The sequence below is a fragment of the Plectropomus leopardus genome, chromosome 22, assembly GCF_008729295.1.
Source record: "Plectropomus leopardus isolate mb chromosome 22, YSFRI_Pleo_2.0, whole genome shotgun sequence".
NCBI lineage: Eukaryota > Metazoa > Chordata > Actinopteri > Perciformes > Serranidae > Plectropomus > Plectropomus leopardus.
The window spans coordinates 15,394,774-15,409,261 of NC_056484.1; the positions used below are offsets into that span (position 1 = coordinate 15,394,774).

The 14,488-nt window shown below is 38.2% G+C and overlaps 2 protein-coding genes across 3 annotated transcripts in view; one reads left to right on the plus strand and one right to left on the minus strand.

The window, feature by feature from the left end:
• Positions 1 to 1,971, minus strand: part of cerk (ceramide kinase) — a 48,997-nt gene extending 47,026 nt beyond the window's left edge. Inside the window, exon 1 of the mRNA XM_042511662.1 lies at positions 1,738 to 1,971. Coding sequence (XP_042367596.1) covers positions 1,738 to 1,906 — 169 coding nt within the window. The 5' untranslated portion in view covers positions 1,907 to 1,971. The remainder of the gene's footprint in view (positions 1 to 1,737) is intronic.
• Positions 1,972 to 4,903: 2,932 nt separating this feature from the next.
• tbc1d22a (TBC1 domain family, member 22a) overlaps positions 4,904 to 14,488 on the plus strand; it is a 157,703-nt gene continuing 148,118 nt past the window's right edge. For both annotated transcript variants that reach the window (XM_042511041.1, XM_042511040.1), the window contains exons 1-5: positions 4,904 to 5,099; positions 5,577 to 5,633; positions 7,800 to 7,983; positions 9,470 to 9,719; positions 13,582 to 13,764. In XM_042511041.1, coding sequence (XP_042366975.1) covers positions 5,038 to 5,099; positions 5,577 to 5,633; positions 7,800 to 7,983; positions 9,470 to 9,719; positions 13,582 to 13,764 — 736 coding nt within the window. In that variant the 5' untranslated portion in view covers positions 4,904 to 5,037. The remainder of the gene's footprint in view (positions 5,100 to 5,576; positions 5,634 to 7,799; positions 7,984 to 9,469; positions 9,720 to 13,581; positions 13,765 to 14,488) is intronic.

Here is a 14,488-nt window from a genome sequence, read left to right on the forward strand (position 1 = left end):
TTTGATAAACTCAACAGCAATGTCTCCTTTCCATAAATCATGACCCGGAAACATGAAGGAACTATTTTCTTTATACCAAACACACTAACCTTATCACTGCACAAAAGGGGTGCATCCGCTACTAGCTCACCTTGCATGACTGAGCTAGCTACATTACAGCTCAGCTGAGGAGGACGCCATTAATATTACATCTTGTGCTGTAACAGGAATGAACCTCTCGCCCATGAGTAGATGCATAGTTCCTTCTGCATAGTGAAAAGGTTGGTTTACGGTTGGCTTATTCATGCAGTTTAGAAGGAGGGCAAATTCAGATTATTCTACTTGCTTTCAATAAACATTTGCACAGGGAGATTTTTGGTAAATAATCATTAGTAATGTGGATATAATGACTGAGTAAAGACAAATAATAGAAGCGCTAGAACAGTCTGGTATGTTCAGAAAATTACATAACTTTATTGTAATACAGCCTTTAAAAAAAGGGAAAAGACAAAAGTTACGATATAACATTATCTAAAATATTAGATCATATCTTGTTTCATATCACCAGTTATGGAATGTAAGTATAAATACTGAAGTACTATTTTACAACTTTTATATTTTTTACTACACTACTTACTTTATATACTATTCTACTTTTCTTGAGTGTTGACTTATTTTGCATTTATCAATAGTTTCGTTGCAGATTCAGATTATTGATACAAAAACAAGCAACATATAAGTTCCGATGTATTATGGGGTAAAGGGCAAATTTATTTGATCCCTTGGTGAAATTCACCAGTAGTCAATGTTACAAATCCGCCTCACCTTTCCAAGCTTATAGTGATGTTCACATTAATTAATCAATAATTATATTTCAACTATACAGCACTTTATGTAATATTCTGAAATGAGCAACTCTACATCATGAGTACTTTTACTTTTTATTCATTAACTATTATAAAATATTTTGAAGCTAATAGTTTTGTACTTTTCCTAAAAAAACATTGTGAATGCAGGACATTTACTTGTAACAAAGTATTTCTAACATTGCTACTTTTACTCATTAAGTAAGAGATCTGAACACTTCTTCCAGCACTGCATAGCATGATATCAGTATATAATATTTATAGCACATTGCCCAGCTGTAGCAGAAATTTGACCACTTTGTCCACTTATTTTCTTGCTTGGTTTGTTTTCGCTAAAAAGCTGACATTATGTGGAGGTTCTCAAAGCCCACTGAGACAGAAAGCCCATTTCATTGATGAGTTAATGCAAGCATGAATGAACTCCTTCCTGGAGAACATATTAACAGTCCTTCTAGTGTTTGCTTGTAAGAAACAAGAGCCTCCTAATTATCTCTGACTGAAAGCCATTATGTGAGCCCCCTGTTAGGGTACCACAGACTGTACAGACCCCAAACACAGCAGCTGTATAACCCCACTGTTGCTCCTTCAACATGTGCATGATACTGATATGGATTACAGAGGGGGACGACAGCTGCTTTTTTGAATGGGTGACAATGGTTAAAATGGATTACTGAACATTAGTTACTTTATTATTAATATACTCTTTTTTTTTTTTTTTTTTTTAATAAATTTGACCCTTTAGTGATTGTTTCATTTTTGTTAGTTATTCATCTATTATTAAAATGATAGTTTGTCTGTTCATATATTTCTTAAGTTTTAAAAACTCAAAAGCCATTTTCTGTGTAATTATGAAAAAGCTATGAAAGTCACTCTCTTTGCATGTCACACTTACCTGTGTCAGCACTGTTAGTGATGCCAGAGCTCCGCTTTCTGTTCCTCTCAGTTTCCTTCCACGCCAAAACACTGCGGCTCAGAGCAACTTCTACCTGTCTGTGCTTGACGAAAAGCCTCGAAGATAGTAATCTGCCTTGTTTTTCCATCGTGTCGCTCAGACGTGTCATTAGTTACGCTGTCGTCCGGTGATTCTCATCTCAACTTTGTTACGGCCCGCATAACAAAACGCTGCTCGGCGTCTGGAGTGAGTGGAGTCAGACGGTCGGCCCGTGCTGTCAGAGGAAAGGGGACTCACACAAAGATCGTGTATACTGAAGATGGCTCACTCCGTAGTAAAAGTGAAACTGGCCTACTTTCTAAACTTGGCTGACCAGATCGAATTGACAGAACGTGTATTGCCTATATTTACAAAGCAGAGCAGGCTTATATCATGCAACTTATGTTGGCTTGAAAATAAAATTTATTTGTATTACTTTATTTGATGATTTTAATCAATTTGTGAAAGTTCCTAACAAGGATATAATTATATAGTTCAGGGGCGTTTCTAGGAGTGAGGATATTGGGGGCTTAGCCTGGATCTCCGGAGGGGGTGGGGGGTGGATTGATTGATTGACTGAGTGATTGATCAACAAGTCGTTTTTTATTTTTTATGCACTCTGGCAGCTTATTACTCTTAAACTTTTTTCCTTTACACAATACTTGTGCTTTTTATTTTAAAGATTTTTTAGTAGTTATTTATTTCAAAAAGAATACTTTACAACTGCTTTTATTAAAAATGTATTGACTAGAGTTGATAAAATAGTGAAATGTATACATTTATATCAGCAAGGGTGGAATATAGTGTAGTTACGTACATTTATTCTATTCCTGTTTTTTTAAAACATATGGCCTACCTATTTAGATCCTTGGCTATTTATAAAACATTTGGTGCTGACGCCTCAAACATCTATGCCAAACGCCACTGGTCCTACATATGAAATCTTAAAACCCAAGTGGTATCTAAGCTGTGGACTGCATAGGCCTAGATTTCGGAAAGGGAGTTGGCCTCCCACCCCAATAAGTATTGACATCCCTTTATTACTTTATACAAAAAAAAAAATCTATGCCATTTTCACTAAGACTTCAAGTATTTTAACAAAAATAAACGTAAATGTTTAAACAAATCATGTCTGAAGAAGCAAGACAACTTTTTTCACCAGCACCATTCCCTTTACAGCATTCATGATGTTTGCAGTCCTGGGAAATCGGGAAAGAGTGAGAGCTCTTCCTTTCATGCTATCTTCTCCAGCCCTTTGGAACAAACACCACATCAGCACTTGCGTAAACACATAAGCTCTCTAATTCATGACTCAAAGCAGTCAGTGGCTTCCATCCTGTTTCGGACTGAAGAGTTGAATAATTACCTTAACCTCTCCTAACCTCCAGACAGTGATGAGGCAGACACTGGCATTAACAGAAATGATGACTAAACTGTGTTTGCCCTCCACAACATCCGTACCTCTGCTTTTAGCTGAGTGGAAGCTGCACTGAATTTAGGATGCAAATAATGCAACAATAAAGATCATGTTTCTCCACCTACAGTATTTGCCTTTGTTTTATGTGTGTATGACACAGAGTGAAATGGGATAAGAGGAAGTCCTCTGGATCTAACATTGAATTATGAGAACATCTCCATGTTCAGACCTCCATAGGTCAATAACATTTTGTGCATTATGCTCATGTGCAGGCTAGAAAATTTCTTAATATTTGAAAAAAAAGCTCTCTATTATGTCTGGAATGTAAAAAAAATGAAAAGAAACTTTGAATCCCCATAATCCGGGCATAATTTTAGGACTAGAATCCAACTATGTACATATGTACATGTGCATTTTAAAAAATCCTTTAAATGTTGCGTTTGTTGAGTTTGTAAGGGACTTGTCCCCAGTAAAGGAATTGTTCAAGACTACTAAGTAGGGGTAATAACTATAACAGAATAATTATGTGAACCACATCTGGTTGTGCTTTTGCAGATTTTTTCTGTGGTTCTGTGATTTCCATTCTATCTTGATCTAGTGAACTCGTTATATATTGATCTTGACACAATGATCTTTGTATTATATGATTTTGTATTGTTGAAAATAAAAAATCCTGAAGAGAAAACGGAAATACTATAGTCAAATATACTTTGTTACATTCCACCCCTGTTCTTCACACAGACCATAGTGGGCAAGGTGGAGCTGCTATAATCTTATTAGCTAGATTGATTGTGTATTGTTCTTTCACGTGAGTAATACTGCAAATTAGTTTCCACAGTTATCTTGCAGCCTGTTATAAAGGCCTTGTCCTGTATGCTCCCTCCCAACACTGAATACAAAACATCTATATAAACTGCTGTAGCTCTTTTAGTCTTCATTCACCAAAATAAATTATGACACTTTTCCTACATTGCTAAACAATCATTTTTCATTATTACTTGAATAAAGAAATAAAACAAAATATTAAAAACATGGAATTGTGTCTCCACTGTGCCTGAAAAAAAACTGGCCAATGGTTACAGTATTGTATCAAGAGACAAACACTTACCAGAATCTCTTTATAACAGAGCTACAGTACTCAAGAACAACATTGTAACTTTCATTATGATAACTATAGATATACTGATATTTATTTTGATGATCTTGTTCACAATCTCTCACACAGTGTGGGAGAAAGGAATCCCTTCATGATGCTTTTTGGTTAGTGACATAGCAATGAAAACCTGCAGTGGGTAGTAATCACTGCATTCATGAATACAAACAATGTATATTGAGGAAAAAATAATGTTTACTCTATAAACACATCTTTTGAGTCTGTTGCCTGAATAATAAAAATAATAATAATAATGTATGAATACAGTATTTAAACAATTCTATAGAAAAGCCAGTTTTACTAAACTATAAATGCATTATTTCATACTACACCTATGAACTGTGATGTAAATGGTAAGCATTTTTACTTTCCATTCCTGTGGTCCTGATGCTGATGGTCTTTTGATTGACACAGTTTTTTTTTGTCAACAAAGCAAAGACAGTGGACCGTGACGTCGGCAGCTTCCCATGCCACCTAACAGCGGATCTCACTTGTGATTGGCTCACAGCAAGGAAGTGTCGGCACAGCCAATCACAGCTTCGCTTGCTTGCCGATTAGGCAGTATCAACATGGCAGCTTTCTGAGTTTTGGAGGAGGGTAGCTGGTGTAAATAAACACAAATTTCACGTTTTACAGATAACGACAGCGTCGGCGTGTTGTTCTTTAGGACTGGTTGGGCCACAGAGAGAAAATGTCGAATGACGGAAATAAAAAACAGTTCTGGAAAAGAAACGCAGCGAAGGTTCCTGGCAGGTGAGTGACGTGTTCCCTCCTGTTGGTTAGCTTAGCGTAGCTAGCCTCACTCCACTGACGCTGTACTGTTGAGCCTCTAACGCAACTTTGACTTTCACTGACAGACTTCTAATATTGCACAAAGTTTGTGAGTTTCAACACTTGCAACGTGCCAACGCCTGTCGTACATTAGTCCCGCGGACACAGTTTACGCCTACTGCTAGCTGGCTAAGAGCTACGTTGCTAACAGTGGCTAACAGTTGAGCAATCTACCAAAACCGCAGTCACAGAGTTATAACTAATGACACAGCAACTGTTTTATTCCGAGGAGACGCTACGGTCTTACTGCAAATTAAAGTCGTTTTCAGACCACTTTTTCCAAAGTGTTATGGTTTTAACTGGCATTGATTTTGGGTAACAGGAAGCTAATAGAGCTAGCTTGACAGCCAGTTCTGAATTAGCTCATTCATTTACATTCTCTCTTCTTCACTTCTTCAGCATCCAGCATGTGTATGGCGCACAACATCCACCTTTCGACCCGCTCCTCCATGCTAAGTAAGTTAAATGTACCTCGTCATTGTAGGCAAAGATGTTACAGGAGTAGTCTTGACAGGTTTCATACTTTTGCTTATCAGCTTTTAAGATGTTGTGCTGATGCTAACCTTCAGTTGCTATACAACTAGCAGAAGTGAACATGCTTGGCTCTCCTTTATGTTTGCTCCCAAATATGTTTTAAAAGCTGACACAGTGTATTTCTTCTACATGACACAATGGATGAAAATATCCTCCCTAATCATGGCACATTGGTTCTGACAAACAAACAGGTTTATACCGGTGATTATCAATTTAAAGAATTTTCTTCCTTTTTCAGTGGGGAGTGAATGTTTTGTTAGAAAGTTTAATATCGTCTTGATGACCAGCAGTTAACACCACCTCATAGAGGATTACCTAATAACTGAAATAAACTGTTAAAAATCTGAGTACATTAGCTCAAATCAGGACTTAATTCACTGGTTTGGAGTCCTTGTAGATTTTTTTCCCATCTCAGTCAACCCTTTGAAACCTGGATCAACATCAGTTTACTTGTTCTACATTCAGATGCTTTTCACAGGCATTTAAATCTTTAAAACATGAGAAAATTGGTTTGACTTCTTTTTTTCACCAGTTTCATGCTAGTTTTGGGTAATTTCTTGTTACCTCACTCATTGCCTCCTTTGCATGTTTTTGTAAGAAATTAACTTTGGTCAGGTTTTAAAGGGTTAACCATGTGTGCCAGTATAGAGTGAGTATTTAGCAGAACACATTTAAACAACAAAACAACACAAAAAATCACAAAAGCGACTGCTACTGTGAAACATGTTATGCTGATAGTGTTTGTTTTGCCATTTGACAGCTGACACACCAGCCGTGACATCATAGAGTGGGACGTGGCCATAATTGCAAAATGCTTAAGTTATGTGTGTGAAATGGCACAATTTTTGTCTTGCAGTATAATTCTGGTAGAGTTTGTTTTCCACTCTTTGGCCTGTCCTCTTTTGCAGTGTCCGTAGATGTGCACCAACCAGTCTGTCAAGTTGTTTGATGGCTGGTTTGACAGCTTAAAGGACACAAGTCATGCTTTCATTTAGTCTTGATCTAATTTATTTGAAAAGTTTTTAATCATATCCAATACAAATGGATTATGTTACAATATTTGAAGATAAAAGTCTTCAAATGGAAGTTGGAAGTTGTATCAGTATTTCAGGACTGCAGGGTGTCCAAAGAGGTCTGGGGTATGTGAAAATATGGAAATGAATGAATATTTGCTTACATTCATTAATAATAAACAGAGTGCAGGACTTAATAGTATTTTTTTAATGTCCAGCTTAAAAAATAACTTAAAAAGTAGAATTTTGAAATGAAAAGAGGAGAGAAAACATTTCCAATTAACTATCATCATTTACTACTGAATAGGAATTATTTTTAACTTTCAGACTTTTTTTAACTCACATGTATACACACACACACCGATAGAAACCAGCCTTTTATTCCGCTAAAAAAAAATCCTTTTATTTTCTCTGACTGATGTTTAATCATGTAGATTTCCACAGAGGGTTGAATTCAATTTGCTTGTTTTTTTCTCAGGTTGTATTATGTTCAGACTCTCTCTTTTCTTCTAAGTTATGATGGAAGTAAGCTAATATGGACAAGTCTCCCTCTTTATTATGGTAATCGTTGTCTTTGTAGGGAATCAGAGCATTCCCCCTGTTTCCCTCCCCCCACCTTCTTTCTCTGCATCGCGTGATAAGGAAAGGTTGACTTTAATTGAATTCTCTTTTTCTGCTGCATTTCTTGTTTCGGCTGAATGAAACGGTGTCCTTGCAGCACAAAGACAGCAACTCAGTGAAAATTTCTCTTTTGAACATGACCAGATTCAGTCTTGTAAGGTGTTAGAGACCTGCTTTTGATGCTAGTGCTTAAGATTAAGAGTTTGTTCTTTTATTTCTTCCCTCACCTGTCGGTGTGAAATGATTCACTTCTCGTGTCTGTCTTTTTACCCTTATCCTAAACGTTATTTACTTTATCTCCATCTCCTTTTCTCTCCTTTCCTGCCTATTGCCTTTTTTTCTTCTTTTCTACACCCTGACTCCCCACTCTCCCTCACCTTTTCACTGAAATTCTTTAATCTTATCCCTTCACCCTTATCTCCTCTGTTTTCACAACCCTGTCTTTGTCCTCCAGTTTGATTAAAGCCGGTAACAAGCCTCCTCCGGCCACGCCAGGCAAGCCCAAGAAGGCTACCACCTTCCAGGAGTTTGAGAGCATCACAAGTGACGCCTGGGATGTTGGGGACGATGACGACGAGTTGCTGGCCATGGCTGCACAGAACCTTAATATCGAAGTTGTCATGGAAACAGCCAATAAGGTGAACATCCAGATTCAGCAGCAATTAATACTGACACGTCTCTCTGCCACAGAGGCTTGGTCAAAGGAGAGATGCCCTCTTTCACACACCTTCCTGTTTGGCTTCAGTTACGAGAGAGAAGCGTGTTTTCCTCACAAATAAATCTAACTTACAAAATGTCAGTAATGTTTTTTTTGGAAAGATTTAAAAGAAGTATAGGTGACTAAAAGTTCTGTGTTCATTGCATCACTGCTTCACTTTTAAGATGGGTATGTAGTATACACAAGGGCGGGGTTACTTAACTTGATTTGCTTAGGTGCTGCTTTTGCAAAATGACAGGAGGTCAGTGGCCAGCTAGTGAACAAATATTAACAATATTTATTAGTATGTATGATAAATGAATTACCCGTCTTCAACCTTTCGACATTTGCTGTATGCATGGTTGTTTCTAGGATTTGAGGACATCCAGGGCACAGACCTCTGTTGGATCCTCCCCTGGCACTTTTATTTATAAACAGGCTCTATTTTGATATATTTTTAATGCACTCTGGCATCCCATTTACATTGAAAGTACAAAAAAGTCCCAGTGTAACACAGTTCATTTTCATTTTGAATTGTAAAATGGAGCCCCCTGGCACCATGTCATGGGCTAAATTTGGGCTGTGGGCCTTAAATTGAGCATCAGTGCATTAGGGATTAATATTAGTCCAGGAAATTAGACATTTTCTGTCCCAAGAACAGAAGCACACTATCCTGGGAATCCCAGGAAATTGACTTTGTTTTATTGTAACCTTAACTACAGTCAAAATGCACTGGTCATATTTGGAGCAGCACTAAATACACCAAGGAGAAACATGGATAAATCTACGAGTTCTAAACCTGACAGCTTTAGTATATTCTGTGGTAGTATTAATTATTATTAACCAGGGTTGCCAGCCACTCAATAGATTACCATTGTTTATTTTGGCTGGTGAGTGAAGCAAATGTGGAGGCACTTGCATATTTTTCCAGCATTTGGTTGGTGGCTGGTGCTGATTTTCAGCCTTAAACAAAGAGAGGCATACTGGATCCACACCCTTAAAATAATACATATATATATATATATATGTATGTATGTATGTCACTGCACCCTGAAGAAGGCGCAAGCTGATACGTGTTGGTGTATTTTTAATGTTTGTAGCCCTATGAATTAAATACCTTTTATGTTTTACAACCCATCCTGGGTGCCTGGACCTGAATCTTTTACACCCCGGGTTTTTGGTTGTAAGTTCCTGCCTTTTTTGAAGTATTCCCTTCCATGAGCACCGGTGGGTTGAGGGACACCAGAAGCACACCTGTTGTCTTCCTCGTTTATCTTAAGGAATTAATTAATGCACAGACTCAAGTTGGAGACTTACTTTTCAGAGAACTGCACACTTTTGTGATATTTTAGCTGGAGTTTAAAAGAGTTATCAGCAAAACCGATGGCTCACCAGTGACACACCATGTTTTTCTGTCAACTGAACAGGTCATTGAGAATCACAGCAAGCAGCAGGAGAGACAGAGGCAGGACGACACGACAGAGCTGGAACAGAGAGAAGAGGACACACAGGAGGAGGTGGCAGAGGACGAGGAGGAGGACGAGGAGGATGAGGAGGACAGGGTGGGGGAGGGAGACGTGACCAGCCCAGAGGTCTCGTTTGCCTCCCAGAGCAGCCCTTACGCTGATGGCCGCCTTGTAAAATCCCAGAGCGAAGCTCCAATTGGGTCACCTAAAGGTTAGTGAGCCCCATTGCTCAGTGTCCAAAAAGTTTTCTGGCTCACCTGCATATTAAAAGCGAGACTGCTTTTTTTTACTGCACCAGTGTCAGGGAATATTTTGAAAAGGCACACTAAAACCCCTCTATAACTGGAAGACAGCTCTCAACAGTCAACCCATAACTGCAGATATGTTTGTTCTTGTTCTGTTTGTGTATGTTCTTTTTACATTATTTTATTTTAGTCTAACTATAAACAGGGTTTTGGGCTGATGTATCCTACATAAATAAAGCAAGGCAGCTTTATTTGTATTGCATATTTCACACAACAATGCAATTCAGTGTGCTTAATAGAGCAATAAAATGTAAAACAATAAAGTATAGAGACAGTTAAAGAGTTAAAAGATATAAAATGCAAAATGTATTACTAAATTACAATTAAAAAATTCAAACAGAAATCAGGAGGTGCAAAAATAAAAAAAAAAAACCAATTAAATAAGGGTTAAACGTAAAAACAGGAAATGCCACCATATTAACTTTTAATGCTACTCCATATATAGAATAGATTGAATAAACATTTAGGATTTTTATTAATCACTTTTAAAACTTAAACAAATCTGCATATTTTTTGTGTGTATTTATTCACTGTGGTCCCACAACTGGTTTGTGTCACACACTCAAATATGTTTCAGCAGAAGCATCCAGCATCCAAACAGCAGAGAAATGAGGAGAAAATATTTGGCAGATGTTATCACTCTGTGGAGCGGTGCTTCTGAAAGACTGCCAATGCTGTACTTTGAATGGACTCGTCTCTGTTTTGCTCAGTGTACAGTGGTGCTCAGCACTGACACAGTCTGAGAACATGAACATACAAAAACCTTCCTGACAATAACATTCAGATTTTTGATAAAAGATGGTGTTGCAAGTAAGTATTTATGGGTGCTTGTGGTAGACGACCCTGTTATCACCTTTCATAATCAAAATAAAAACAAAGGAAGAGAGCGATTACGCTGGAGGGTGCAGCAATTTTTCATAATAATCCCTGAGGCATCCGCATCTGCCTCTTCCTCTCTTACCCTCCTAATGCTTTTATATATAAGCATCAGATGACAGCAGTAAGAGGCACCTTACCTCCAACGCCTCTTCTGTTTGGGTCCATTTCCCATAAGCACCATGTTTAACCCTGTAGTACACAACTGCATGTATGTGTGTATTTTGACCAAAAACTATACATTTATGTATGTTTTTGGACCATTAACAATAAGCTCAATTTTTTTATAAACATCTATATATTTCACCTTTCAAAATTAAATGAGTTAAAACAAAAGCCTTACAACAAGATTCTTACTGACATAAAAAATAAAATTCTAAGACTTTCAAGTACGTCTTCAAGCTTTATTTTCTCATTTTTACTGAGAGCAAATCATTCAAAGTCTCATTTTTATTAAACAAATGTAAATGATTTGATAAATGTCTTTCTTTTTAGTGAAGGGTTACTTAACACACAGTGTGAAGAAAAGAAAAAAAAACATCTTTAAAATAGAACTATCGGAGAGCAGTGCAAGGAAACGATGCCACTTCTGCTTTCAGTTTTCAGTGGAGCGAGTACTTTGACGCACACTGAGGAGAGTCCAACAGACATTTTGCCAGAATTTTTAGAGAAGAGCGAGTAAAAATAAAGTAAAATGTCAGATGTGATATCACTTGACCCGTGTTTTGGCCCATTCATATGCTCTCTACAGCTTGTTTACATTCAAATTAGTTATGTCACAACACTAACTAACTTTGATACAATAAATCAAAAAATATTGACAATAGTATTTTAGATACCATTGGAAACAGTTTACACTGAGGGCATACAATTTAAAATATGTTATACAAAGATTAATATAATAAGTCTATAAGATGACAGTGGCAACTCTTCTGTTTTTGGTTAGTTGTAGAAAACAGCAGAATGACTGAAGCTAATGTTAACGATAAGAGAGAGTGAGAAAATGCATGTGGTATTAATGCATTGATACTGCGAAAAATTAATATTAAAACCATTTTAAATATTCAGAATCAGTATGTATTGATAAATTGATGTTTTTGACAAAGTTAGTTCATATAGGTGCTGCACCCAAGCCATATAATAGCAGGAAAAACACTGGCTCTTGTTCATGGCTCCTGTTGGTCCGGTGTCCTGTGTCAATGTCCAAGACCATTGCGTTCTTGTGCAAAATATTTTATCCTCTCCCTTGGAAAAAAGTAGAATAGAACAGGAAAGTTTTAAAGAAAGTGCTTCTACTGTTACTTTATAGATTGTAACATCACATCAGGAGCAATAGCAGCAGACACTTTACATTACGTTTATGTCTTGCTGACTATTGTCCTGTCTGGCAGGTCAACTGCTGGTCCACCAGGGTGTCTGGCATCCCGTCTGTTGCCTTGTTTAGATACAGATAACAAAGCCTGTTGTCCTCAGGCAATTCCTCTTATCTCCTCAGGGGAGACAACACACAGGCTCGTATGCACTGCAGCGTTATATATGCATACAGTGATATGTGAGACAGCACCTTTTGCACCTCAGGTGAGCATGTTGCAAGCAGTGCAGCTTATATATGAATATAGTAGATGCACACTCAGTGTACTTGACATGTGGGCAAACAACTTGACATGCACAGACAGTAAAGCTTGGTTTGCTGTGTCTCATTTCTTAGTAATTGTTTTCTTTCTTTTGCTTGGTCTTTTTCTCTCTTCCTCTCCTGTTGTGTGTGCAAGATGACAGGAAGGAATAGCGTCTAAGACCTTCCCGCTCTAATTAGATAATGGCACAGAGCACAGTGTTCATTAGTGAGGCCCAGACTCACTTCATATAATTCTACATTATATACTCATACTTGGCACTGACCATCCCAGTACTTTTGGCTTCAAGAGCAAGGGACACACAAAGACTTACACAGAGAAGCTAGTGGTCATTTGGCTGTAGGGGAGTACTCTGCTTGTGTACTTTCATGTATGAATTCATCTTTTTGTACTTGTAAGAATTGATGCAGTATATTGTGACTGACAAGTGCACATTACTAACTTCCTCTTCCTTGGCTTTGCCTTTTACAGCCCCTTAAAAGTTAAAAGTTATTAAATGGACTATAAACAGGGCTTATTGTTAGAATCGCACAAAAGGTTCCACTACAAAAAGCTCTGCACTCTTTGATAATCTTTTTTAATTTTTGTAAGTGCAAATAAAGCAGTTGAGAACAGATTTGTAGCTTTTTATTTGTTCTTGTAAAATCCGGAAAGGATATTAAAATCGGCAGCATTCCAGGTTTCTTAATTGCTGTGGAGTGTTTGTGTGACTCTTCATGCAGTTAGTGTGTTGCTGTTTGTTGTAGGACTGAGGAATGCTGGCTTGGCTGTTCACAGGCACGTTTCTGAACTTTTGCGCGGTGTCTAGTGTGACAGAAGGAGCATCCGTCTCCACATTGAAGTCCCGACCTCACCAGCTTGTTTATAACTCGTCTGTGTGGTGCCACTGTTTGGTTATGTGTCTCGCTCTGTCTTATTTTAGCACATCTGGGGGAACATGTGGCGCTCAGCAGACTGAATTAATGTGTTTGTCTACCCGTTATAAGGCTTTGCAGCTAAATCAAAAATTTTGCAACCACAACTGCTGCCATCGTGGAGGCTCTTTGCAAAACAAGACACTAACAGTAACGACATTCATCATTACAGAGCAAATAACCATCTAAAAAACGGACAGTAGTCACATTTGTTTATAAATTTAGACTATTGTTGCATGTAATTCATGGTATTTGCTACATTCTTACTTTTAAGTACTTGGCTGCTGGCATGATGTGTGTTTATGTAACCATTTGCCCTGTTTCAACTCTTTATCCTGCCACAGATGCAGCAGGTGAGCACGCAGCCCTCCACAGACAGCGGTCTCTACCCCACCGGCCGCCCGTCATCCCGCTAGTGGCTCGCATGGCTGACCAGAACACATCAGGCACCCCGGCCATGACTGAGAGGGAAGCGTCCCGTCTGGATAAGTTCAAACAGTTGTTGGCTGGGCCCAACACAGATCTGGGTAAGCGACACTCATCTAAGAGAGTCCATTTATCTGTCAGTGTGTGTTACAATCTGCGCTCTCGCACAGTCCACTTGTGTAACTCTTGCTCTGCCTCGCTCCACATTTCTCAGCTTTTGTCTAGTTTTGCCTTTTCCTTTTTGTTCTCTAAGCTCTTTAACTTTTTCATTTCCTTACGCACTTTTGCTACTCACTCTTAGTTTGCTCACTCTCCGTCTGCCAGCTGTGCCGCGCTTTTAACGATGCTGTGAGGGGGAAAGTCATCCAGCCATCTGGACATGCAGATTACAAGGGGAAAAAATACCACCAACAACAAAAGGAAATGACAGGCCTTTGTTCTAACCAAACGACAGGCCTTTATTGTTTATCCAACCCCAGAGACTTTGTTTGCTAAAACTGCCACCCCAGTGGCCATGAAATCCTTGCAGACCTCCCTCTTTACAGTTGACTTTATGTCCTCTGAAACTAACTTTTGGCAACTGCTGCTCTGCACCAACTTGTTGCATCTATCTCACAGTTTTGAGTCGATCAGCATCAAAGTGGTTTTCGGAGCAGTTCTTGAAATAAACTGGTCAGAGAGCACATACTGAATGTTAAGATCCAGTCAGAGAGCAATCCGTAATTTACAAACAGAACATAATGTGATGATAAAATGCGTAGGTCTGCCGTTAGAATCTGAAGAGTTTTTATGTAGTATTCAAAGTTAAGGTTGCATGAAACAAAG